The sequence below is a fragment of the Stegostoma tigrinum genome, chromosome 14 (assembly GCF_030684315.1).
Source record: "Stegostoma tigrinum isolate sSteTig4 chromosome 14, sSteTig4.hap1, whole genome shotgun sequence".
NCBI lineage: Eukaryota > Metazoa > Chordata > Chondrichthyes > Orectolobiformes > Stegostomatidae > Stegostoma > Stegostoma tigrinum.
Window position 1 is genome coordinate 5,945,085 of NC_081367.1, and position 26,938 is coordinate 5,972,022.

Consider the following 26,938-nt stretch of genomic DNA (forward strand, 5'->3'; position numbering starts at 1 on the left):
GTAAATCAGGAGCAAAAACAAAGTTGCTGGAAAAGCTCAGCAGGGCTGGCAGCCTCTGAGGAAGGGTCACCGGACCCGAAACGTTAACTCTGTTTTCTCCTCCACAGATGCCAGACCTGCTGAGCTTTTCTAGCACCTTTTGTTTTTGATCTGCGCAATGAAGCCTGTGCCAAAATGACCTCCAGGAGGCCTGAGTTCAAGTCCCATCTGCTGTAGTGGCATGTTGTAAAATCTCTGAGCGTGTTGATTAGAAAATATCCTTTAACTCAGCACGAGGGGGATCTTGTGTTGCAGTGGTGGTGCCCCTACCTCGGGGTCAGGAGACCCAGTGTCAAATACAGATGTGATAACATAGGGTCTCAAGTTCATGTTAAGGCCTGGGTTAAGTGCAGATATTATTGTTGAGCTCTTAGAGATTTGCAGTGCCATTCTCGTCCCTTTCCTTTCATGATTTTGTACCTATCTCCAGGCCTGGTATCCATTTGTGAAACAACGCAGGCCACCTTATTTTTCTCACAACTTCAGGGAGATCTTGTGGTGTAGTGTGGCACAGTGGCTTAGTGGCTTTCTCTGCTGCCTCACAGACAGGGACGCGGGTTCGTTTCCGCCCCCCTGGTGACTATCTGTGTGGAGTTTGCACATTCTTCCCGTGTCTGCATGGGTTTCCACTGGGTGCTCCGGTTTCCCCCCTCATTCCAAAGATATGTAACTTAGGCGGATTGGCCGTGCTAAATTGCCAGTACTATCCAGGGATGAGTAAATTCAGTGGATTAGACATGGGAAGTGCAGGGTTACAGGGAAAGGGTAGGGGGATGGATCTGGGCGGGATGGCTCTCTGGTAGGGTGGTGTGGACTTGTTGGGCCAAATGGCCTGTTTTCACACTGTAGAAATTCTATGGTCTGGTGCTACTGCCCCCACCTCTGAGCCAGGAGGCCTGAGTTCAAATCCCATCTGCTATAGTGGCATGTTGTAAAATCTCTGAGCGTGTTGATTAGAAAATATCCTTTAACTCAGCACGAGGGGGATCTTGTGTTGCAGTGGTGGTGCCCCTACCTCGGGGTCAGGGGACCCAGTGTCAAATATAGATGTGATAACATAGGGTCTCAAGTTCATGTTAAGGCCTGGGTTAATAATCCTGAGAACAAGTTCAAAGCCTGGTTCATCCCTCCCTAACGAAGTCATTTTGAGAATTTTAATGTGAAAAGGCTGGTGATGAGAAAAGTGCTCAAGAGCTGTTGGTTTGTCTTAAAGCCCAGCTGGTTCAGTCTTGACCTTTAATGGAAGGAATCTTGCTGTTAGCGCCGATGGGTATCATGTGGGAATCTGATCCCATGTCGTGGTTGACTCTTAACTGGCCTTTGATGTGATCTGGTTTGGTTGGATCAAATCTGAGGAACTGGGAATCCACACTAAGTGTTGTCCTTGTCTGGAGAATAAACTAAATTCCAAGTGAGCCCAGAGCAGCAGTCGCAATAAAGTATGAAAATCACAGATCTCCATGTGTGTAACAAACAATCCACTTCGTACACTTAACTAAAATTTAGAATGTTGGAAATAACAATTGCTGAATATTTGAAGCATATAGCTAATTACAGATTATTTGGTCCTTGATCAATTCCAGAATTTTTGAATGATCAATCTAAGGCTTGAATATCTTAACACGGGGCTTGTTTCTAGAATATCTGCTCGGTGACTGATTTGAGCAATGCTTCCTGCTGAAGAAGGGAGAGCCAGTGGATGTGATTGATTTGGATTTCCAGATGGCCTTGATGAGGTGCCACACGTGTTAGGGGCCAGGTACTGGCATGAATAGGAGATAGGCTGACTGGCAGAAGGCGGAGAGTATGAATAAAGTGTCCTTTTCAGGATGGCAGCCGTGACTAGTGGAGTTCCACAGGGGCCTGTGTTGGGCCCACAACGATTCACATTATGCATCAATGATCTGGACAAAGGAATAGAGGGCATTGTTGCCCAGTTTGCTTTTGACATAAAGATAGTTGGAGGGATAGATATTATTGAGGAAGTGGGGAGGCTATGGAAGGACTTGCAGAGGATAGGAGAGTGTGCTAAGAAGTGGTGGATGGAATGCACTGTGAGAAAGTGAGAGGCCATACACTTTGGCAGGAAGAATAGAAGCACAAGCTTTTTTTCTAAATGGGGAAGGCCTCAGAATTCTGAAACACAAAGGGACTTGGAAGAGTCCTACTTCAGGCTTCTCTTAAGGTTAACATGCAGGTTAATTCCAGAATACCTGTGCTACTAGGGAATATTGGAATACACAAACCTACAAATAAGGAGCAGGATTAAGCCACTTGGAGCTTCCCTCGGAGCTGTTCTGCCTTTCAACAAGATTGTGACTGATCCAATTAGTCCTGAAAACTCTTCACCGCCATCACCCCTCACCCTCCTGCCTATCAAGAATTAATCTAACGCTGCCTTTAAATAAAAATCAAAGACTCTGCTTCAACTGTCTTTTTGAGAAGATGCGTTCCAAAAAACACTCAACCCTCTGAAAGAGATCCTCTTTATCTCTGGTTTAAATGGACCAACCTCTTTCTTTTTCATCCTAATTCTGAATTCTCCTTCTAGAAATATTCTTTCAGCATGTACTTTGTCAAGACTGTAGGAACTTGTGTGCTTCAACCAAAACTCCTCTTAGTCTGACAAACTCCAGTGGACACAAGCCTAGTCAGTGCAACTTTTCTTTCTATGAGAACTGTTCATTGTATTGATTGAGCAAAGTTTCTATGAAATGCCTCCAATGCGTTTACATCCTTCTTTAAAGATCAGTACTGTACACAGTACTTCACACGTGGCCTGACTAGTGCCTCTATAACTGAAGTAAACCTCCCTATTATTGTATTCAGTTTCCCTATAACAAGCACTAACGCTGTGTTAGTTTTCTTAATTACTTGCTGTACCTGTATGCTAATTTTCTGTGATTCTTACACCAGGATACCCAGATCCTCATAGATAATATGCATTTTTTCTTCCATGCTAAAATGCGCAACCTCACGTTTTCCAGTATTTTTTACTTCATTTGCCACACCTGTACCCATTTAACCCATCTACATCACTTTATTTCTGATGAAGGGTCTAGGCCTGAAACGTCAGATGCTGCTTGGCCTCCTGTGTTCATCCAGCTCTACACCTTGTTATCTCAGATTCTCCAGCATCTACAGTTCATATTATCTTTCTACATCACTTTATAGCCTGTTTCTATCCCCTTTACAGATTACTTTCTTACCTACATTTGTATCATGAGCAACTTACCAATGATACCTTCCACCTATTTATGTAAATTATAAAAAAAAATTTAAAGCCCCAGCAATGATTTTTTATTTGGCATACCATTCTAGAACATGAGTTATCTTGCTGAAAACTCGGAATAATTCCTAGTTCCATTTGGTCCCAATATTTGAGGTACATCTCGGGTAGACAATAGACAATAGGTGCTGGAGTAGGCCATTCGGCCCTTCGAGCCAGCACCACCATTCATTATGATCATGGCTGATCATCTACAATCAGTATCCTGTTCCTGCCTTATCCCCATAACCCTTGATTCCACTATCTTTAAGAGCTCTGTCTATCTCTTTCTTGAAAACATCCAGAGAGTTGGCCTCCACTGCCTTCTGGGGCAGAGCATTCCATATATCCATCACTCTCTGGGTGAAGAAGTTTTTCCTCAACTCTGTTCTAAATGGCCTACCCCTTATTTTTAAACTGTGTCCTCTGGTCCTGGACTCACCCATCAATAGAACACCCATAATAGAACATTCTTCAAATGCCAGGCATTGACTAATTCCAAAGTTTCTAGGGAGATTGGGCTAAAGTCAGACAATCTGGGAGACTGAACCAGGAACCCAGATATATTAGATAGCTGCCAAAGGATCTGTAGTTGTGTAGCATACTCCAGATTGCACTCCTACTGAACTCTGTCTATTGTATCAGAATATTGTAGCATCACATATACTGAATATTTGTAGAGCCAAAATATGTAGTTACAGATGATTCTCTTGTAAATGCATAGCAGATTAAAATTTGATAATCCATAGTGCCAATATTCTGCCCAAGGTACTGCACCAGAATCTCTGCAGTAACTGGTTATGTTCTGAATATCTGTTGTCCCAGAATGTGTTCTGTACTGAATTATACTAGAGTATTCATGTGCGAAAATATGTATTAGATCAGGTTATGTGTGAAGATCTACAGTACCAGAAAGTAGCCTGATATGCATATTTCCAGATTACACCTTGAATATTTAAAGTAGCAGAATATAGATACTACCACATCGTTTACATGATCACTACAGGGTTCTTTAAGAATATTGAGTTTCCTGGCTGTTCCCAGATTTCTGACGTGCTGTGATAATCCTGTATTTGAATGTAGGCTTTTACCCAGAATATCAAAATTCTCCAATCTCTTAGTCTTGTGCCTCAAATATCCCTCTCAGGTCAGAATAATGAATTTATTGAGCTAAACCCAAAATTCCCAAGGGACCACAGTTATCCTCCAATATTCGAGGCACTGGGCTTCCTGTGTGCATTTTAGATTGATCTGTATAGCAGAGTCTCGTGTCAGGTGTTTGTGTTCTGTTCAATCCTTGTGACCTGATTCTATTATGTAGGAATGAATGGCTTTGTGTTTTGTAGCCCATTGTTTGTAACATGGAAGATGGGCCGAGATAAACGTTTGAGAGGCTGCATTGGGACCTTCTCTGCCATGAACCTCCATTCAGGACTCAGGGAATACACGCTTACCAGGTAAGAACATTGAATACCTCGATAATGATTTTAAAAGAATGAAAATGCTTTACTAATGTGAAATTGGGCTGCTTTGTTTTGTATTTGTATAACATGTGAGGTGTATCAACATCGGCAGGCACTAGTGCTGAATGTTCTTTGTAATTTGATAATAGCTTGAATAATGGTTAATTTCATGCATTGTGATGAAAATGGAAATGTTGGAAGTCTGTGTATTTATTGAACCGCATTCATTACAAAGTTGGCATTTCACCCCTGTAATAGTCAGTAAGGTACCAGTTGGAGAGTATAACGTAACCTATACAGTGGTTGGTACTGAGGGCAACCCGAGCACTTCTGACTGGAACAGGTGACCAGACGTTCTGCAGTTCTTGCCTGGTTGACCTGTGCCGCTGCTAATGTATGGGGAGATGTAACCTGTATAGGTCCTAACTTAGTAGTACACTATACAGGTCTCATCTCAAGGGCTGGGAGGAGGGAAGCTACCTCACTACTTGCTTTGGTGAAGTGGTGGGGTTAAGCTGAGAATGATTGATTGCAGATGTGAGTTTGCTCGCTGAGCTGGAAGGTTAGTTTTCAGATGTTTCGTCACCATTCTAGGTAACATCATCAGTGAGCCTCCGACGAAGCGCTGGTGATATGTCCCGCTTTCTATTTATCTGTTTAGGTTTCTCACTGATGATGTTACCTAGAATGGTGATGAAACGTAAGCCTTCCAACTCAGCAAGCAAACTCACATCCAGAACCTCAACCTGAGCTACAAATCTTCTCAAAACCCGCTAATGATTGATTGCGTTTTGTACTGAAAGAAACCAATTCCTAGAGTTTAATGGATGTTTGAGCCAGTATTTGCCACCCTGTTAGTGTGGAATAATGTCCAAAAGACAAATTTAAGGACCATCTACCTGAATGTACACAGCATTCACAGAAGGTAGATTTAAAAGCACAAGTAGAGGTAAATGGGTATATCTAATTGCCATGACAGAAATGTGGCTGAAGGGTGACCAAGACTGGGAACTGAATATTCGAGGATATTCACTGCTTAGGAATGGGGAAAAAAGAAAGGTACATTGCACTGAAAATAAGGGACAGCGTTAGAATGTTAGTAAGGTCAGATCTGAAGAATAAAATGTGGAATCTGATTGGATGGAGCTAATAAACAACAAATGGCAGCAAGCATTAGTAGGAATTGTTTATAGGCCACCAAATAGTAGTGTGGGGCATGATATTAATCAGGAGATTGGAGAAGTATGTAACTGGGTAAAACAGTAGTCAGGGATTGCTTTAATCTGCATTTGGACTGGGTAAGCGTAATGAGCACTAAAGCTGTAGAGGCTGAATTTCTGGAGTGCATTAGTAACGGTTTTCCAGAATAGTATGTTGGAGGCCTGTCAAGAGAAAAAGATATTTTAATTCTAATATTCTGTAATGTGAGAAGGCTTATTAGTAATCTAGTTGTGAAGGAGCCTTTTTAAGGATATGTGCCCACAATACAATAGAATTTTGTGTTATGTATTAAAGTGAGGTAGTTCAATCTGAAGTTAATATCACAGAATCCCTACATTGTAGTAACAGGCCATTCTGCCTGACAAGTCCACATGGACCCTCTGAAGAGCATCCCACCTCAATTCACCCTCTTACCCATTCTCTGTAACCTCGCATTTCCTATGGCTAATGCACCTAACCTACACATTCTTGAATACTGGGCAATTTAACATGGCCAATCCACCTAAGCTACACATCTTTGGACTGTGGGAGGAAATCGGAGCACCTGGCAGAAACTCACGCAGACACGGAGAATGTGCAAACTCAACACAGACAGTTGCCCAAGGGTGGAATCGAACCTGGGTCCTGCTGCTGTGACACAGCACTGCTAATCACTGCATCACTCTGCCACCAGTTGTTGTTAAATTTGAGTTTATGAAGGTATCAGTAGCTAATAGGCTGAGGTGTATTTGAAAAAATACATAAGAGCTTAGCCAAAAGTTTTGGACAGTCTTTAAAGAATTATTGCATTGTTTACAGCAATTATGCATTCCTTCAAGATGCAAAAAAACCCAAGAAGTTAATGAATTACAAAGGACATTATGGATTATATAAAACCACAAGGTTTCTAAAGTTGCCAGGAATAGTTTTAAACCTGAAGTTTGGGTGGATTTTAGAATATAACAAAGAAAGACCAAGACTGATAGAGAATAGACTAGAGTATGAATGTGAACTAGCAAACATTTGACTGCAAAAGCTTTTATAGATATGTAAAAAGAAAATGTTTGGCTAAGACAACTTGGGGTGCATTGCAGGTAAGATCAGGAGAATTTATGATGGGGGATAGAGAAGTAACAGAGAAGCTAATTCATTATTTGGTGTTTGTTTTCACTGCAGGATGGCACAAGGAATCTCCCGGAATTAGAGGTCCAAAGGACTAGGGTGAATGAGGAATTGAAGGAAATTAGTATTAGTAAGAAGGTAGTGTTGGAGCAATTAATGGAACTGGAAGTCAATACATCCCCACGGACTGATAGTTTACATCCAGGAGTGTTGAAAGGGGTAGCTGTGGAGATAGTGAATGTGTTGGTGATCATCTTTCGAAATTTTGCAGATTTGTGATTGGACTCCTGCAGATTGGAAGGAAGCAAATGCCGCACCACTGTTTAAGAAGGTGGGGAGGCAGGAGCTACAAAGCTGTTTGCCTTGCGTGAGTAGCACAATTTCCTCAAAGCTGCGTAGTTGCACAGCCACTGGGAAGCCCTGTGCAAGTTGATTGCCATGGTGTTGAAAGATTTCTGCTTCTGGAAGTCGCTACTGTGCAGGAATCTGGAAATTCCACACCCAAGGAAGAAAAATCAGTCAGAACATTGATCATTCGAAGGAAAAGTGTTAGAATCTATTCTAAAGATTGTGATTCATAGACCCTTGGATAATAGTGATCTGGGTGGGCATAGTGATCTGGGTGGGCATAGTCATCCCTTGAGAAAGGGAATGCATGTTTGATGAACCTTTGAGTGTTTTGACGATGCTACTAACAGGATTGTGTACTAACAGAATTATGAAGGGAAATCAGTAGATGTATTTTACTTGATTTTTGGAATGCTTGTGATAAAACCACTCTCAGGAAACTGGTCAGCAAAATCCAAGCCGTTGGGATAGGAGGTAATGCACTGATCTGGAGTAAAGATTAAGAGTTAGAAAACAAAGAATAACCAGATCATTCTCATGTTGGCAGGCTGTGGCTTCACAAGGATCAAGTATTTGGCCCCCAGTTCTTCATAATGTACATCAATGATTTGAATCTGGAGACCAAATAGAATATTTCCAAGCTCATGAATGATAGACATTTGGGGGATGGGGGAGGTGTAGGGGAATGAGTGCTCTGAGAAAGATGCAAAGTGGCTTCGAGAGAGTTTAAATAGATTTAGTGGCCAAGAATGTGACAGATGGAATATATTGTGGCATAATATGAGTTATTCACCTTGATAAAAGGAACAGATGTTCAGAGTATTTCATAAATGGTAAGAGATTATAAAATATAGGTGCACAAAGGGACTTTGGTGTTCTTGTCTGTAAATCAATGAAAGTTAACATGCAGATGCAGCAAGCAATTAGAATAGCTAATGATACGTTAGCCTTTATTCCAAGGGGAGTTGAGTACAGGAACATCAAAGCCTTGCTTCAATTGTATAGAACTTTGGTTAGACTGCACCTGGAATACTGTGTATAGTTTTGGTCTTTTTACCTCAAGAAGGATATTATTGACATAGGAATACAACAAAGGTTCATCAGACTTATTCTCGGGATGACGGGGCTGCCCTATGAAGAGAGATTGAGCAAACTGGGCTTGTATTGTGCAGAATCTTGAAGAATGAGAGGTGATCTCATTGAAACGTACAAAATACTGGAAGGGTAGACAGGGTGAATGCAGGTAAGGTGCTTCCCCTGGTTGTGAAATCTAGAATCAGGGGGCACAATTTAAAAATAAGTGAATACTGTTTAATACTGACTTGTGAAATCATTTTGCAAATGGTTGTAAATCTTTGGAATTCTTTATCCCACAGGACTGTTGAAGCTCAGTCTTTGAGTATGTTTAAAGTAGAGATTGATAGATTTCTAATTACCAGTGATTTAAGGGGATGGGGGTGGGGGGATAGTGAGAGTGGAGGAAAAGCATTGGAATGGATGATGAACTATGCTTACATTTAATGGCAGAACAGACTTGATAAGCTGCTGGTCTACTCCTGCTCCGATGCTTCTATGTTCGTAGTTGTCTGTTTGTTGTATCTAATTTTATACAGGTATATACATAAACTGGTGATTCATTTGAGTTACTGTAATAGCCTCTGACTGAAACAATGGTTGTTGAGCTTGGAGGTTTAAGCTTGTATTGTGCTACTCTGTAAATATGTGTATAAAGATTTGATTCTGTATTTCATCATATGCCTTTCTCGATTATGACCGATTCAACATATAATCATGACCCGTTTCTTGACTTGCCTTTTACATGTAATGGTTCGTGTTCTATTAGTAGTCTTTAATTTCCAGCCTGATCTTGTTGATACCCTTCTCTCCTCACAGTGCCCTTAAAGACAGCCGCTTCCCCCCGCTGACTCGTGAGGAACTTCCCAAACTCTTCTGCTCTGTTTCGCTGCTCACTAATTTCGAAGATGCCAGTGATTACCTGGACTGGGAGGTAATGGAATTCCAGTTCACACTTACTATCATCTCTGAGGCTGAGGCAGGAGGGTGGGGAATTAAGTGGGAAGTTTTTCTCCATTCCTCAAGTGCTGAGTTGTTTTGGAGTAGATGTCTTGGGATGCAAGAATCTTTCTGGAATCTGAACCATTTAAGCTAGGGCAGTGACTTTGGCATGTGATAGTGGAGTGTGTATTACAGCTGAGTTGGACTTTGTCCTTCTGATACCTGCCATGAGCACTCTGGAAGGGCCATTGCTGCATGAAAGTCCATTGTCATTTGTAGAGATCAAACTAATTGGCAATCTGTAAAAACCTTTTCTAGGTTTCTGTTATCTCCCTTAGTGTGCAACTGTGCTGACAGGAATGTCCCCTATTACTTACTCGGGGCTTACTGTTCATGTTTAATCAGCTGTATCTGCCTTAACTCAATTGGATACTGTCTTGCCTCTGAATGGAAAGGTCATGTGCTCAAGCTCTGGTTCTGAGAACTGAACACACATTCCATGCTGATACTTCAGTATGGTACTGAGGTGACATTGCTTTGTCAGAAATAGTGGGTAGTATTTGAAGAGCAGCTGGAAAATGCTCCCATCCTGGTTAATAGTTGTCTGCGTTAACACAATTGAAAATAAATTGTCTATTAATTTATTTTTATTGATTCTTGTTGGATCTTGCTGTGCACAAGCTAACAATTGCAATTCCCTACGTACCAATGGTGACATGTTTTAAAGCTGGCTCTGAAGCATTTTGGAACATCGGGAAGACATGGAAGGTGCTCCATTTTCTTTTGATTAAAATTGCATAAGCCATCTGTACAGAATGTTAGTCAGATTCCAGCCTACTTATCTCTCTTTAGGAGATAATAGTTAGATGGTCAGCCAATTCATTCATTTATTCATTCAGAGATTGTAGGCATTGCTACCTGGACCAGCATTTACTACCCATCCTTACCTGCCTCCTTCAACTGCAGTAGTCCATTTAGTGTAGGGAGGCCCACAATGCTGTTAGAAAGCAAGTTCCAGGATTTTGACCCAGTGACACTGCAGGACTGGCAATATATTTCCAAGTTCGGATTTGGAGTGGCTTGGAGGGAAGCTTGCAGGTGGTGTTGTTCCCGTGTATTTGTAGTCCTTATCCTTATTGTTCATGGGTTTGTACAGATACTGTCTAAGGAGCCTTGATGAATTTCTGTAGCCACTTGTAGGCCATGCACATTGCTGCCTCTGTACGTCAGTGCCGGAGAGAACGTGAACATTTATGGATTTGCTCCCATTTGAGCAGACTGCTTTGTCCTGGACAGTGCCAAGTTTCATGAGTGTTATTAGGTGTGTTAGCATCCAGGCAAGTGGGACTCCCACACCTGACTTGAATTTTGTACATAGTGGACTCTAGGGAGTTAGGAGATGAGTTACTGGCTTCCTAACTTCTAATTTGCTATTGTAACTGCTTGTCTAATTTGGTTTCTGGTCAATGGTAACCCTCAGGATATTGATAGATAGACATTGTGGCATTACCACCACTGAACAAAGTGCAAAGGTTAGATTTGTTCTTATTGGAAATGGTAATTGCTTGGCACTCGTGCAACAAATATTCCTTGCCATTTATCAGCTGAAACCTGGGTATTGTCCAGGTTCTTGCTCTATTAGGACATGGGCTGCTTCAGTATATGAGGAGTTGCGAATGGTGCTGAATGTTGTAATCATCAGCAAACTTTCCCATCTCAGAACTTGTGATGGAAGAAGGTTGCAGATGAAGCAGCTGAAGATGGTTGGGCCAAGGATATTCTCTGGAGGAACACCTATAGGGATGATTCATCTGCAGCAACAACAGCTATCTTCCTTTTGTTAGGTTTGACTCCAAACACTCTAATTTATCATCGACCCTAGCTTTGCGATGACATGCTAATGCTAGTCTCAAATGTGGCCTTGATGTCAGGGACAGTTACTGTCATACAGTCTCTGGCACTTGCTTCTTGTGCATGTTTGGATCGAAGTTTTAGTGAGGTCAGGAGTTGAGCGGCCCTGGCAGAACCCAAGCTGAGTGCCAGATCAGATTACTGCTAAACAAGTACAACTTGGTAATGCTGATGACCCCTTCCAACACTTTACTGATGATCAAGTGTGGACTGATGGGGGCAGTAATTGGCAGGATTGGATTTGTCCAGCTTTTGTGTACAGGATATAACTGGGTGGTTTTCCACATTGTCAGGTAATGCCAATGTAGTAACTGTACTGGAACAGCCTGACTGGAGCATGGCAAGTTCTGAAGTACGAGTCTCCACTATTGCTGGAACAATGTTAGGCCCATTAGTCTTGGCAGTATCGTGTGCCTTCAGCCAGTATACATTTGCACAGTTGCTAGGCACAGTTCAGGTGCGAGTCCCTCGCATCTTTGTGGCATGTCTGATTGCTTTATGGAAGCTTGAAGTACCACTTTTGAGGCTTGCTGGTTTTGCCTGTTGCAGCCCCTTTGTATTGAATTTGACAGAATCCTGGTCAGGTAACAGTTTGATTCAGAATGCAGCAATTGAGGCAGGCAGTCTGTTAGTTAGAACGGTTGCCATCAGGGCATTTTTGTTGCAGAGACTCAGTCCACAAGCTTGCTAATCACTGATACTGTTCTCTTGACCCAGTGTTTACAGCACAAAAGCTTGGTACTCACTTTGTCTTGAGGCCAACATTTTAATCAAGCTGCTTGCTCATGCGTTGCAGCCTTAACAAAGAAGGGAACAGACAAGTGATCTCAGAGTAGACAGCCACACTGAGCCCTGCCACATCTTCACCATCCCCGCAGACCTCCCACTGACTGAGGATGAACGGTCAGCCCTAAGCAAGGGGCTCAACTTTGTCCCTCTCCACCCACACATCAACGAATACCAGTCATGTTTGGACATTGAGCAGTTTTTCCGCCGCCTTCGCCTCCACGCTTACTTCTTTAACCGGGAGCCTAACCCTCCCTCCACTGACCCCTTCACCAGCCTCCAACACAAGTCCTCCTCCTGGACACCACGCCCAGGCCTCCTACCCTCCCTTGACCTCTTCATCTCCAACTGCCGTCGAGACATCAACCGCCTCAACCTCTCCACCCCTCTCACCCACTCCAACCTCTCCCCTGCAGAACAGGCAGCCCTCCGCTCCAACCCCAACCTCACCATCAAACCCGCAGACAAGGGTGGCGCAGTGGTAGTATGGCGCACTGACCTCTACATCGCCGAGGCCAAATGCCTACTCTCCGACACCACCTCCTACCGCCCCCTTGATCATGACCCCACCCCCGAGCAGCAAACCATCATCTCCAACACCATCCATGACCTCATCACCTCAGGGGACCTCCCACCCACAGCCTCCAACCTCATTGTTCCCCAACCCCACATGGCCCGTTTCTATCTCCTTCCCAAAATCCACAAACCTGCCTGCCCTGGTCGACCCGTTGTCTCAGCCTGTTCCTGCCCCACCGAACTCATCTCCACCAATCTGGACTCCATTTTCTCCCCGTTCGTCCAGGAACTCCCCACCTACGTCCGTGACACCACCCACGCCCTCCACCACCTCCAGGACTTCCAAGTCCCTGGCCCCCAACACCTCATTTTCACCATGGACATCCAGTCCCTATACACGTGTATTCCTCATGCAGATGGCCTCAAGGCCCTCCGCTTCTTTCTGTCCCGCAGGCCCGACCAATCCCTCTCCACCGACACCCTCATCCGCCTAGCTGAACTTGTCCTCACCCTCAACAACTTCTCTTTCGATTCCTCCCACTTCCTACAGACAAAGGGGGTGGCCATGGGTACCCGCATGGGCCCAAGCTATGCCTGCCTCTTTGTAGGTAACGTGGAACAGTCCCTCTTCCGCACCTACACAGGCCCCAAGCTCCACCTCTTCCTCCATTACGTTGATGACTGTATCGGCGCTGCCTCTTGCTCCCCAGAGAAGCTTGAACAGTTCATCCACTTTACCAACACCTTCCACCCCAACCTCAAGTTCACCTGGGCCATCTCCAACACATTCCTCACCTTCCTGGGCCTCTCAGTCTCCATCTCAGGTAACCAGCTAGAAACTGATGTCCATTTCAAGCCCACTGACTCCCACAGCTACCTAGAATACACCACCTCCCACCCACATTCGTGCAAAAATTCCATCCTCTATTCCCAATTCCTCCGCCTCCGCCGCATCTGCTCCCAGGATGAGGCATTCCACTTCTGCATGTCCCAGATGTCCACGTTTTTCAAGGACCGCACCTTTCCCCCTGCAGTGGTGGAGAACTCCTTTGACCGCGTCTCCCGCATTTCCCGCAACACATCCGTCACACCCTGCCACCGCCACAACCGCCCCCAGAGGATCCCCCTCGTTCTCACATGCCAGCCCACCAACCTCCGGATACAACGTATCATCCTCCGACACTTCTGCCATCTACAATCCGACCCCACTGCCCAAGCTATTTTTCCAGGTGCAAACCTCCAGGATGAGGTTGTACAGCAGGTACAATCTCTGAAGGAGGCCCTGCTGAATGCCTTAAGGTAGTTGAACAGATGAGAGGAATGGGAATTGGTGTGGAGCCCTACAAGCTGATCACTGTCTAATTAATATCCATTGCATACATGGAGTCCTGGTGAGATGTAGGATAGAAAAGTTACTAATATCGAGGCTCCAGTTTCATGGAACCAATCAGACCAGGGTGATTGTCTTAACTAATTCCTTCCAATCAGTCCAGCTCACCTTTTCTGGATGAGAATGCTAGTAATGATAGATCCCAATGTGAAAGCTAAACTTCTAGCCAAAATGCTCTAATCTTGAGCAGTACGAACTCACAGCATTCTTCTATCTCCAACACGGAGACCATTAATGCATCTGTACCTACTACTGTCTCCCCTCAATCGCCATGTACCCACTGGCTCCTGACCAGCTTCTCTGGCCTCAGGCACTCCAGTCCTAGTTTAATCTGCAGGTTCACCTACATTTTCCACATGCCTTCTCTTCGCTTCTCACCTCCTGCTTTCTACTCTCCTTATATTTAACGTCAGACTACTTGCCCTCCTCACTCCCATTTCATCCGATACTGTTAATGATGCAGGCTCTTGATCAGTGCAGTCATTGTGCCCCTCCCTTTGAGGCAGACGGCCTGGGTTCACAATCCACCTGCTCCACAAGTGATCCATAACATCTCTCAATAGCTTGATTGAATATTTATCTTAATGATGCTCTTCTTTCATGTATCAACCCCTCTTCTACTGTTGGTAGGTTACCAAATGTGAGGAAATCTTGTTTGATATCATTCCTTCCCATAGATATTTCTCGGGTCAGGTGGATCAGGTAGCTGTCCTTCTGCAGTTTGTGAGATTCTGTTGAGAATATGTCAATCCAGATAGCAAAGTGAAGGGGGTAACATGGAATTTGGGTATCCTACTGTGTCCACTGTTAATGCTTGTGGAAAAGCTCACTTACCCGCTGTGGACAGCACACAAGCTAATACAAGGTTTTGCAAAAAGACGTGATTTCAGAATGTTTGTCAGCTGATATTCCCACTGATAGATTGAGGGAGAATTCATGGCTGTCTCTGTTTTATTGTAGGTAAAAGCTTTAACCAAAGTCTTTTTTGACCGATCGGCAAATTAATTTTAAACCATTGTCTTATTCAGTGAGGCCCTGAAAGACAGAGATCTCCACAGGTGATTGAGCACCAGGGAGAGATTAGGTTACCATCCTAACAGAAACAACCAGAGAACTGGCCAAATGCAGTGACAATATAAAGCTGAACCCAGAGAACTGGTAACCCTCCAAAGCTCATACTGCAAGTGGGATGTGGGATGCTGGTAGGTTGCTGTCAAAAATCTGTGCTGAACCTTCAAAATGAAATAGTGGCGGTTTCACCTAACAGGGAGACCCAATTTCAGTGTTCCCATCCATTTTTCCCAAGGTCAGCAAGGGCCTGCTCCGATCCCTGGAGCTAGTAGTAAAAGGGAGCACCAACTGCAGTGCTGTAATACTACCGCTTGGTGGCTCAGCCGTATTCCCTGTGAGTGAAGATTACGTTATCCTTTCCCTCAATTAAAAAAAACTCAAGTCTGAGTTTTGCTAATGTGTCCCCTCATGACCTCCTGATTTCCATGTACAACTTCGAAGTACTAATTTTCTTCCTTTTCAAACATCTTACTGAAGGACAGTTAATGGACTCCCTGGACTGAAGTGTTAACTCTGTTTCTCTCTGCACAGTTGCTACTAGACCTCCTGAGTTTCTCCAGAAATTTCTGTTTTAGTGTATTTCAGATCTCCAGCATCCACAGTTCTTTGTTTAATTTTACTGAAGGAGTTGGTTAAGCCACACTCCAGTTCTGGTGGTGTGTCAGATGACTTCTTTGTTTTTATACAGCACAAATAATGCACAAAATTGAACAATGCTGTGTGGGTTTGAGACATGGGTGAGAGGGAGATTGCTCCAATAATAGGAATCTGTGATTGGACACTAGGTGGCAGCTTCTTGCAGACTGACCTGAAAGTTCACTGTCAGGACAATATTCACCTCAAAATGAGAATTTGGGTGCCTTTGATGAAATTGTTCACTGTTCAAATGTTGCTGCTAATGAAGAATTGTCACACCTAACTGACAGTGGGGCTCTTCAATGATCAAGATCTTGATTTCATATCCAAGATTGCACAAAGTTAGACAATAGGTTTGGTGAAAGAAGTTGGGGAGAAAGACGTAGTGACAGATCAGGTGTGGACTAAACTGTGGCCGTTACATTCAGTGTGGGGAATTGCAAGGTCACCTGTTTTCAATCTGAGAAAGACAATTAAAATATGTTCAGTGTCACCACACTGCAGACGGGAGAGGAACAAAGGGATTTAATTAGACATATCTGTGTACACAGAGCACTAAAGGCCAGTGGATAGATATCAACAGTAACGAGCAAAGGTGATTGGAAAATTTCCCTTCATCTCCAAGACCGTCGTAACATCAGAAAAAGGAAATGTTGCTTCAGCTCTCCAGAGCCTCCTTGGCCTTACCCCCATCTGGTTTACAGTATTGTGTTCAGTTTCAGGCACTGATATATGGGAAGAATGTTGACTTTGGAACAGGTATAGCAAAAAAAAATTCACTTGGAGGACACCAGAGTTTAAAGTGTCAAATTTAAGTTGATTTGAGTTCCTTGCCTTTTTAAAAAGTTGAGGTGAGCATCTGAGGCTGATGTTTTTGCAATTTCCAGTGCCCTTGCTGAGACCAGCAAATATGGGATTCACCTGGGACTTTTTAAGTCTGCATGGTCCCGTTCTGCATGAACCATCACAGGAGCTGTTTTGTTTCAAATAAAGTCAGCCACTTGACTCTTTTGCAAAACGTTTGATAAACACATTAGTATAAGCCTGGTGCTGTATGTAAGATGGCATTTGCTTGCAGCAATGGCTGGTAAAACGTATTTTGTTTTCTCATAGTAATCAAGATGAATCTGTGTTTAGGTGGGAGTGCATGGGATTCGAATAGAGTTTGTGAATGAAAAGGGAGCAAAACGCACTGCAACATATTTACCGGAAGTGGCCAAGGAACAGGGTAAGTGTGAATGCCAACCTAGTGAATCAATTAATCCCTTGTTTCTGCTTGTGTTTATTCAAGGTCAGGAAAGAGTAAAGAACAGGAACAGGCCCTTTGGCCCACCAAAAATGCACCGATACATGATGCCTTTCCAGATGAAAAATCTGTTGCCTGTTCGCTGTTCGTAGCCCTCTATACCCTGTCTATTCCTGTATCTGTTAAGATGCTTCTTAAATGTTGAACTTGTATCCACTTCCTCCTCCACCTGTGGCAGTGCATTCCACGCATTTACCACCCTTTGTGTGAAAGACAAATAAAACCTGCCTCTCACATCTCCTTTTAAACTTATTCCTTTTAATCTGTGTTCCCTAGTGATTGATATTTCTACCTTGGGAAAAAGGCTCCAACTATCCATTCTATCCATGCCTCTCATAATTTTGTAAACTTTACCAAACTGCCGCTCAACCTTTGAATTTAAGTGAAAACAACGTTTGTCCAATCTGTCCTCATAGCTAATACTCTCCAAACCAGGCAACATCCTGGTAAACCATTTCTGCACCTTCTCCAAAGGCTCTGCATCCTTCTGGTAGTGTGGCAACCAGAATTGTACACAATATTTCAAATGTAGCCTAATTTAAGTTCCATACATCTGCAACATGATTTGCCAATCTTTATACTTAAGCACTGACTGATGAAAACAAGCATGCTATATGCTGCCCTGACCACCTTATCCAGCAGGGAGCTATGGACCTGTATGCCTAGATCCCTCTCCATGTCGATGCTACTGAGGCTCTGCCATGTACTGCATACTCTTCTCCTGCACTAGACCTTCCAAAATGCATCACCTTGCATATGTCCGGATTAAACTCCGTCTGCCAGTTCTCTGCCCAAGTCACTAGCCTATCGATGCCCTGCTGTATCCTCTGGCAATCCTCCTCACTGTCCACAACTCCCCCCAGTCTTTGTGTCATCCTGAAACTTACAATTAGGCCTCCTACATTGTCCTCAAATATATATGTGTGTGTATATGGGTCCCAGCATTGATCCCTGCGGATCTGAAAAATATCCTTCCACTGCTACTGTGTCATCTATGACTAAGGCAGATCTGTATCTGTATTATCATTCACCACAGATCCAATGTGACTGCATCGTTTGTGTCAGCCTGCCAAGACAGAACTTGTCAAAGGCCTTGCAAAAGCCCATATGGATAACATCTAGCGCCCTCACTTCAACAGTCATCCTTGTAACCTCCTTAACAAAAACTTCTGAGACATGACATTCCCTACACAGAGCCATGCTGCCTATCACTAATCAGTCCATATGTTTCCAAATGTGAGCAAATCCTATTCCTACGAATCTTCTCCAATGATTTCCCTACCACTGATGTAAGGCTCACCAGCCTGTAATTTCTTAGATGATTCCTGTTTTCCCTGTTAAACAAAGGAACTATGTTGACTATTCACCAGTCCTTTGGGACTTCTCCTGTCACTAAAGAGAATTTCATTCTAGGCCCCAGCAATTTCTTCACCTGCCTACCTCCCTCAGCATTCTGGGATAGACCAGCTGGTGACTTTTCTACCTTGATGCTTTCCAAAACCTCCAAAACCACCTCTGTTTTCATATTATCATGCCCTAGAATATTAACATCATCTTCCTTAGACTCACCATCCAGCCTGTCCTTCATGAATACTGATGCAAAGTATTTGTTATGGACCTCAGTGACTCCTCTAGCTCCATGCATAAATTCCCTCTTTTGTCCTTGAGTGGACCAACTCTTTCCCTAGCTACCTTCTTGCTTCTTATATGTATAAAACGCCTTGGGATTTTCCTTAAAAGGTGACTGATAACCATTTTGTGCATTGTTGAATCCAGTAGTTTGGTAGTAGAGAAGCAACATTAATATTTCTGGTGAATTGGTGGCGGATTGCTTGATTTAACTTCCTGGTGGGCCTCAGGGAACTGAGGAAAACCTGAAATGTGTACATGTGCTGTACTTACTCTGGAAGTTTGGAATTCCAGTTGCTGGTTTTATTCTACCTGGTTCCTCAGGACGGCACTGTAAGAGGGTAATTTCCAGACTTGGGCTGTTTGCCCCCATCTACCCTAGATTACACTTGGCTTTGCTTAGAGCTTTTATTAACGGGTATAAAGGCTACTGAGGAGACTCTGAGTGAATTAGCTGATGTGCAGCTCCTTTCTGTCACTGTTCCACCTCACCCACACCCCACCTCACAATGCTTTCCACCACCCACTCCAGACGGCATTCAGCTCTCCCCGCCTGACAGCGTTCTGCACACGCCACTGTGAACAGTGAATACCAGCTCCGTCCCCAGCAAAAGTGCGTTCACCATCCCAACAAAACCTCCGCTCCTGCTAGTTCACCCTCTTCTAGCAGGCAACTTTGTGTTCCCTTTACCTTGTTACTTTGGATATATAAACTTGCATGTGGCCGTTTACCTGCTATAGGAAGCTCACTATGGGCTTTAGCTGATATCAATGCACTGACCTGTGTTCCTGGCACTACCTGTGTGTGTGCTTGCTTTGTAGACTGGGACCAGATTCAAACCATAGACTCTCTTCTGCGAAAAGGAGGTTACAAAGCTCCAATCACAAATGAATTCAGGAAAGCAATCAAGCTCACCAGGTGAGTAACGCAGTAAAGCTGTTTATTCTGAACAGTGTATCAAGATTGGAAGCCAGTAAGACGCATGCTCCTGAAAAAAGTTCAGCGATGGGTTACTTGTATATAGAGAGCTCAAATGCATATTTGCCCATGGCTCCTGTATGATGAACCATGAGGCATATAAGGTAGGAGTAGTTCATGAGGGAGGAATCCCTTTATATTGTTCAGGTTTTGGTTTGGATCCGTTGCAGGTATGCAAAGTGCCCTTTGTTTGTTTTGCATCTCAACCACGCACTGATCCCTAGTTGATACTGGAGCATCCGCAATTGGCCAAGTGGCCTCCTTTCCTGCTTGAGTTTTATTGCCAGAAGTGAAGTCAGTTGCTGATTTGGGTCTTGGACATTGGGGCTGTTTATTGGGCTGTTTATTTAGTTTTATGAGTGGCATAACAAACTGGTGTTGGTGTAGAGATGTACTTGGTGTTTCAGTTGGGGCACTAGGTCAATTCACAAGGGAATTGAAATCTGTTTCAGGTATGCATGGCACTTACTCCTTTACCTTTTGGGGCAGCTATGATGTGTTATGGTCATGCTTTGGGACCACTTGTCTCACGACGGTTGTAGCAATGTACTTGATGACGTAGCACCTCTGTGCTCCCTGGATATATTTCTGGGGCCCAGAAAACTAACAGTTTACCTTTCCTTGTAGTTAGTTGTGCATTGGAGTTCCTATAGGATTCTGTCTTCACTCTGAAAATATCACATTTGAGATTCTGTAGCGCAGGTTATGGTTACTAAACAGTACATTTCTTTTTAAGTTGTGGTACAAAAGTAGATCAGACAAACAACAAGATGATACTAATATGTAGACAGATTGGATTGTCTCCTTCAAGATTTTTCTTTGTTTGTTACAATGTGTTACAAACGTGTGTGGAACCCCATGGATTGATGAGTGGTTGTTCTTCAGTTTGTATTGCTGAGCCCTGAGATTTTGCTGCTTGTTCAAAGATCATAGAATCCTTACAGTGTGGAAACAGGCCCTTTGGCCCAACAAGCCCACACCGACCCTCGGAGCATCCCACCCAGACCCATCCCCATTTCACCCACCTAATCTACACATCCCTGGGCACTATGGGCAATTTAGCATGGCCAATCCCCCTAGTCTGCACATCTTTGGACTGTGGGAGGAAACCAGAGCACCCGGAGGAAACCTGCACAAACACAGGGAGAATGTGCAAACTCCCACACAGTCGCCCGAGGGTGGAATTGAAGGCAGGTCCCTGGTGCTATGAGGCAGCGTGCTAACCACTGAGCCACCACGCATAATCTACTTCACCTGCTGTTCCCAGGCAGTGTCTCATTCAACATACTAACCAGGCCTGAGTCTGCTTAGCTTTTAGAATCAGGCGTTTTCAGACTAGAATGGTCATAGGCTTTGATTCACTTTTACCATTAGACTCTTAATTCTAGATATTTATGGAATTCAAATTCCACCATCTGCTATGGCGGGATTCAAAACCAGGTTCCCAGAACGTCGTCTGGATCAACTGTCCAACGATAATACCATTAGGCTCTGGCTTAACTTGAGGGTCAGCACTCGTCAGACTAGGGATGATGTTGAGAGAGATTGTCCTTGAATGGTAAACTTAGCCAGTGTGGGAACTGAACTCATGCTGTGACATCAATGTACACTGCAAAGCAGCCATCTAGTTATCTGAGCTAATCAACATCTTGACATTTTTTTCAGGGTAACATATTTACTTCATTTCATTATTAGATATGAATTAAATATTTATTTAAACTGTGCTATCCTTGTGTTGATTGAAAGCTCTCTAGTCACCATGCTGAGACAGTAGGAACTGCTGATGCTGGAGTCTGAGATAACAAGGTGTGGAGCTGGATAAAGACAGCAGTCCAGGCAGCACCAGAGGAGCAGCAAAGTCGACACTTCAGGTCTGGAACCCTCCTCAGAAAAAAAGATGAAGGGTCCAGACCTGAAAAGTCAGCCTTCCCGTTCCTCCCATGCTGCCCTGCCTGCTGTGCCCATCTAGTCACCACCCTGTTGCTTATGAGAGAGGTTCCAAGGTATGACAAGTAAAAAGCAACACAACCCTTTGTAGGTGGAAAATTTTCACAACTTTCATATCTGATAACCCTTCTCAGCTGCTGTTGGTATAATATGCCTAATACAGATGTTGAAGCAATGCAGATGAATAATGCCTGCTGTTACAGTAAGATGTTGCACCAATGTCCACAGGTGGAGTGGACAGTATCTGCTGAATGGTGCACCCTGTGCTTAAAGGGCTGTGGACTGCAGAGACTCTCCAGCGCAGGTGCAGACACATTAGCTTCAGGCTTTGAATGTAATTGGGTTACAGACAGTGGGGTTATGTTTAGAAAGTCCTGGATTTTTTGCGCAAGTTCGTCTTCCTACAGTGCTGCTTCAAGCTCTTCCTGAGGCCCCATCTGACACTATCTCGGGAAGGGTTCAATTACAGCACGTATGCTGTAGGATAGGTGCAAGATGTAGCTCTTTCTGCAAGCATTCCATATCAAAAGGACATCTCAAAGCATGTCATTGCCAATGAAATACTGTTGAAATGTAGTCAGTATTATAATGTAGGGAAATGTATCAGATACAGTTTGTGGAGTAAGATTTCTCAAAACAGAAACAAAATGCATGACCACAAAATTGGTGATAACAGCTGTGGGATAAAGACACTAGAGGAACTCCTCTGCTCTGTGAATAAGTGTGGAATAATTTGCATCTACTTCAATGCACAGGGGGATATCTCATTGAAAGCTATCACCTCTGACCATACAGCACTTCCTTAGTATGGCAGTGAAGCATTACTCTCTCGGCTTATGTGATCAGTTCTCTGGAATGGAATTCAACTCTCAAGCCTCTGATTTGATGGGGTGTGAGCATTCTACCACTAAGCCCCGGTAATATTTTATGAAACACACAGCTAGGAGAACTGTGAAACAGATTGGATGCAGGATAAAGCTTCCTTACGCTTGTGCTCAGAACAGGTTTGATGTGGTAAATCTCCTATTCTAGCTACTCGGCATCCCGCATTCAAGGAAACGTTGAAACCTTGGAACATTGCTTTCTGCATTCCAGATGCTCTCCACCATACCATCGTTTAGGCACGAGGGGCTAAATGGCAGCCTCCTATGCCGTAACAGTTCTGTGATTCTGTGAATTTGGATCAATAGGTCACTTGAACCTAGTTGGCTGAAGGATAGAAGTAACTCTCCTTCCCTCCTATGCCAGAGAATTGAACAGGAGGAGAAAACAGCATGGAAGCAGAAATGGAAATAACGTTTGTGGGATCGTGTTTCAAATAATGACTGAAAAAGGTGAGTGGTGAAAATAGCCTCTTTATCGAGCGTCCACGGTATCACAGTTCGAGGCAGCGATGGAATCCCGAAGTACAGTTCTTACAGTAGTCTCTTCATATACAGTTCTTACATATATTAAAATTCTGTCACAATTTTGTCACACAGTTTTATCTGTTGTACACAGAAGTTTGTGTGACATCTGTCCTGGGGAAGCAGGAGATTGCTTAAACATCTGCTAAGTGCTGGCTGCTACTTGGACTAGAGGGTCTGTCCTGTCTTCTTGCATAATTAAGAGGTGTTTGTCCTCTTATCTTTTAAGTTAGTAAATGTTTGTAAAAATGTTAGACGTGTCTGATCTCAATAAGTTAGAAATTATACATGCATTAAATAGAAGTGGAAAGGATATTAAACTGATCGTCGCAGCTGGGCGGTGAGATTTTGTTTACTATTTGCCAGTGTGAGTTTCATTCATTCATGCAATTTCACAGAAGCGCTGTTTTGATCATGACTTTCTTAAAGGGTTGTACACCAGCATAGGCAACTCTGACCCAAAATTAGCACCTGAACAAGGATTAACCACATGATGCTCTATCCTCTGAGCTATCCTGACAGGACCGATGCCCTTTTCAGTATGTATTTAACAGGTGTATGCTAGTGGAGGAAACTTGTTTGATGTTCTGCAACCTATTCAAGTCTCAACAGACGTTTGCCAAGGAGCTGATTAATGTTATAATTTTTTCATAGTTTTATGTCGGCCATGGAGTCATGATGGCAGTGAGGGTATGGTTTCTGAATAGGTTGGTAGTCTTTGATATTTATTCAGAGGTAGTTTTTGATATAAATAGGCCTGGAAGTGTTGAACGTGTGAAGAAGCAGTAATGGGTTTGGAAAAAATGTTTTAATTTAGTTGCTCTCGTAATAATAAATTGCACTACAAAAATTGCAGTTTTATTAATGAATGAATGAAAACATGTTTTAATAAACACCAAGTTAGTAAAGGGTTATGAATGAATGGGAATGTGGTGTAATAGGTATGGAATGAATGGGAATGTGGCATGAGTGAATATGGAATAAATGGGAATGCAGCATGAGTAAATATAGTGTGCTGGTGAATGAGTTAGTAAAGAGACCTATAATACAATATCTCACACCTTCAGATGCCTGAAATAGTAAGCAGGAAAGATAAGACAATCCCCCTGAAAACACGTCTGACAGCATTGTAAAAAGAGAAAAGACAGGTCAATATTTAAGGTCTGTATCATTTCTAGCTACACAGCAGTACTGACCATCCATGGTTTTTGGTGCTGACCTAGTGGGGAAAAAGATTGAAAAGGTTTCTCGATGGGAGATGAAAATTCCAATGTAAGACTGGGTCCACGTTTCCAGTTGCCTCAAATAGTCTGACATGCCACAAGGTGAAAAGTTCTTCCATGGTCATAACCTTCATTAGACCAGCCAAAAGTTGGGGATAGCCCTATAAGATGGGAGAACTCCCACAACCCATATGGCGAGGAATCATTGGTATCCTTCTGGTCGGTCATCAATCTAGAATTCCAGCCAAGGTCCTATTTGTATTTTCCTAGCACTACCTGGAGCTAATTTTGAACCCTGTGACACCGTGAAAACCTGATCAATGAGTTGAAGTTTCTTTCAAACTGCTCATTGATTTAAGTCTGATGTCGGACAATACTATCTGATTCAATCTCTCTCTCCCTTGTGACGTGTTATCTAACCTTCGTTCAGAGCAGCAGTTGGGCCGCTGCAATCAAGGCGGTTCGGTGGTTAGCACTGCAGCCTCACAGCACCAAGGATTGGGTTCGATTCCACCTTCAGGCAACTGTCTGTGTGGAGTTTGCACATTTCCCCCAGGTCTGCATGGGTTTCCTCCCACTGTCCCAAGATGTACAAGTTAGGTGGATTGGCCATGCTAAATTGCCCATAGTGTTCAGTGATGAGTTCTAGGGGGATGGGTTGGTGTGGACTTGTTGGGCCGAAGGGCCTGTTTTCACACTGACAGCCCTGGCGTTGAGGCTGGGGAGAGTAATCATTGCCAATTTCCACTGGATAGCAGTTCACTTGTTGTGGCTTCCCCAAAAGATTGCAATGAAGTTAAATTCTGTTATAATTTGTATGGCCTGCTCACATTCATTCCCTGAGGCTCCCTCAAAGAAATTAGCTACGTTTGGGAAGTTGATGTGGGTTGGCCTTGCATCTGGGCTAATATCAGATCGTTACTCTGTGTTTTCAGAAAACAGAGGTTAGGAATGGAGGGGACACCAACTATGCCACACGCCTGTTCTGAGTCTGACCAGTCGCAGCCACATTAATGTACAGCAAAGGTTTTATTAACTGGCACCCATGGGACTCGGGGTGTATCGCTTATTCTGGATAATCAGTACTTCCCAACCCGACCAACCCAAGCTTCAAGGCATCAGTATCTCTCAAAAGATCTATGTAAAAGAAAAAATCAATGCATCTCCTATAATCAATGTCAAATCTCACAGCAACATAATGCAGGTGATATATACGTCGCTGTTATACATTGCTGTTTATGATGTGTGGATACGTAATTTTTTTTGCTGGCTTACCAAGTGTGCCAGCTGATAAGGGTTTGGTTAAAACAAAGTTTGCTGTAGTTCTGTTTTCTTTCTCCCCAGGTACCGCAGTGAGAAAGTAACAATCAGCTACACTGAGTACATGGCATCTCGACAGCACTACTTCCAGAATGGCACTCTCCATGCCCCACCTCTCTACAATCATTACTCCTGACAACAGGCTGCACGACCAATCACGGGACTCCACCTACGACCTCATCGGGGGTGATGCCTCCACTTCCTGGTCTAGTTACTTTTACTACTGCACTATTTTATGATGCTAGCTTCCGTTGCCAAGCAAGCCTTCGGTCAGCGCTACCTCAGACAGACTTGGCAACGGAATGCTGCAGTGAAACAGTAGAATATTGTTGGGGAATGGGGAGGGATTTCTAACAAATCTTGTTTCTGTTTCTATACTTGTTTACCTATGTTTGCCTTACTTTGGTAACTTGCAGGACTCCAAATATGAACTGCAGGTTTTAGTACTGAAACCATTCATGTGTGTAGGGTGCTCAGGCTCTTTGATAATGGACGACGTTTCCACTAAATTACTATTTTCAGTCGTGTCTCCCGATGTCACAGGGCTTACAGTTGTCATGTGAGCCATAATTCCTCAAAACGCAGGTGAAAGTAGAGGAAAATTCCAAAATCCTATGTAACAAACATTGAGTTTGACATTGGTCTGCCAACATAGTGCAACTGAAAATAGGGTCAGGACCGAAACGTTTTCACATGTTATTTACAAAGTCTTGTCGTTTCTCCCCCTCTCCCCCACCCCCGTGACACAAGTATTAACTCGAAACAAATAACAGGATTTCAAGCTGACACGTTGTGCATGATTGCCAAGTGCCCAATGGCAAGTATCTGCAGGACATGCAGAAACCAAGTGTAGATGCTGGATTTCTCTGCACATTGTACTAGAGTATAGCACAGTCCCAAATCCAGCAGTCACTCTGGCAATAATCCGGTTATCTTTTAATCAAAGGTATTGGAGGGGCACTAAGATCTAATAAGCTTTTCTTTTTTTTTTGGCCTCATTTGCTACTTGTATATCTATGGCCCAAACGTACACATTTTGTGAATGAAAACCCTTTGATAAAGTGAATTGTATTTACTCTGTGTCTCCTGGTCTGTGTATGACATTACGTGCCTGTTCTCCATAGCATTGCTCTCTTTCCTGAATGATCTGGCTCTGAGTGCAGAAAATTCTCCTGATAGACGATGCTGACGTGAGTCTAGTGCCGTGTAGTTTGGGGCTGTTCACATTCGGAACCCTGAAACCTGAATAAATGGTCAATGCCAGCTCCTCCTCTTGATGACCTGAGTAAAGGCACTGCGAGTAGCAGTGACGAGAGGGTCCCAGGTTTGAATCCTATGCCACATTGGATGGTCTGATCACCA

At 43.5% G+C, this 26,938-nt stretch overlaps 1 protein-coding gene across 9 annotated transcripts in view; it reads left to right on the forward strand.

Moving 5' to 3' along the window:
• Positions 1–26,622, forward strand: part of LOC125457902 (AMMECR1-like protein) — a 65,348-nt gene extending 38,726 nt beyond the window's left edge. For 8 of the 9 annotated variants that reach the window (XM_048542674.2, XM_048542676.2, XM_048542677.2 and 5 more), the window contains 5 exons: positions 4,654–4,764; positions 9,334–9,448; positions 16,904–16,994; positions 19,524–19,620; positions 25,601–26,622. In XM_048542674.2, the coding sequence (XP_048398631.1) occupies positions 4,654–4,764; positions 9,334–9,448; positions 16,904–16,994; positions 19,524–19,620; positions 25,601–25,712 (526 nt within the window). In that variant the 3' untranslated portion in view covers positions 25,713–26,622. Of the gene's footprint in view, positions 1–4,653; positions 4,765–9,333; positions 9,449–16,903; positions 16,995–19,523; positions 19,621–22,875; positions 22,962–25,600 lie in introns of all 9 variants that reach the window. The other variant, XM_059650964.1, reaches the window with a different exon arrangement.
• The last annotated feature ends 316 nt before the right edge of the window (positions 26,623–26,938 follow it).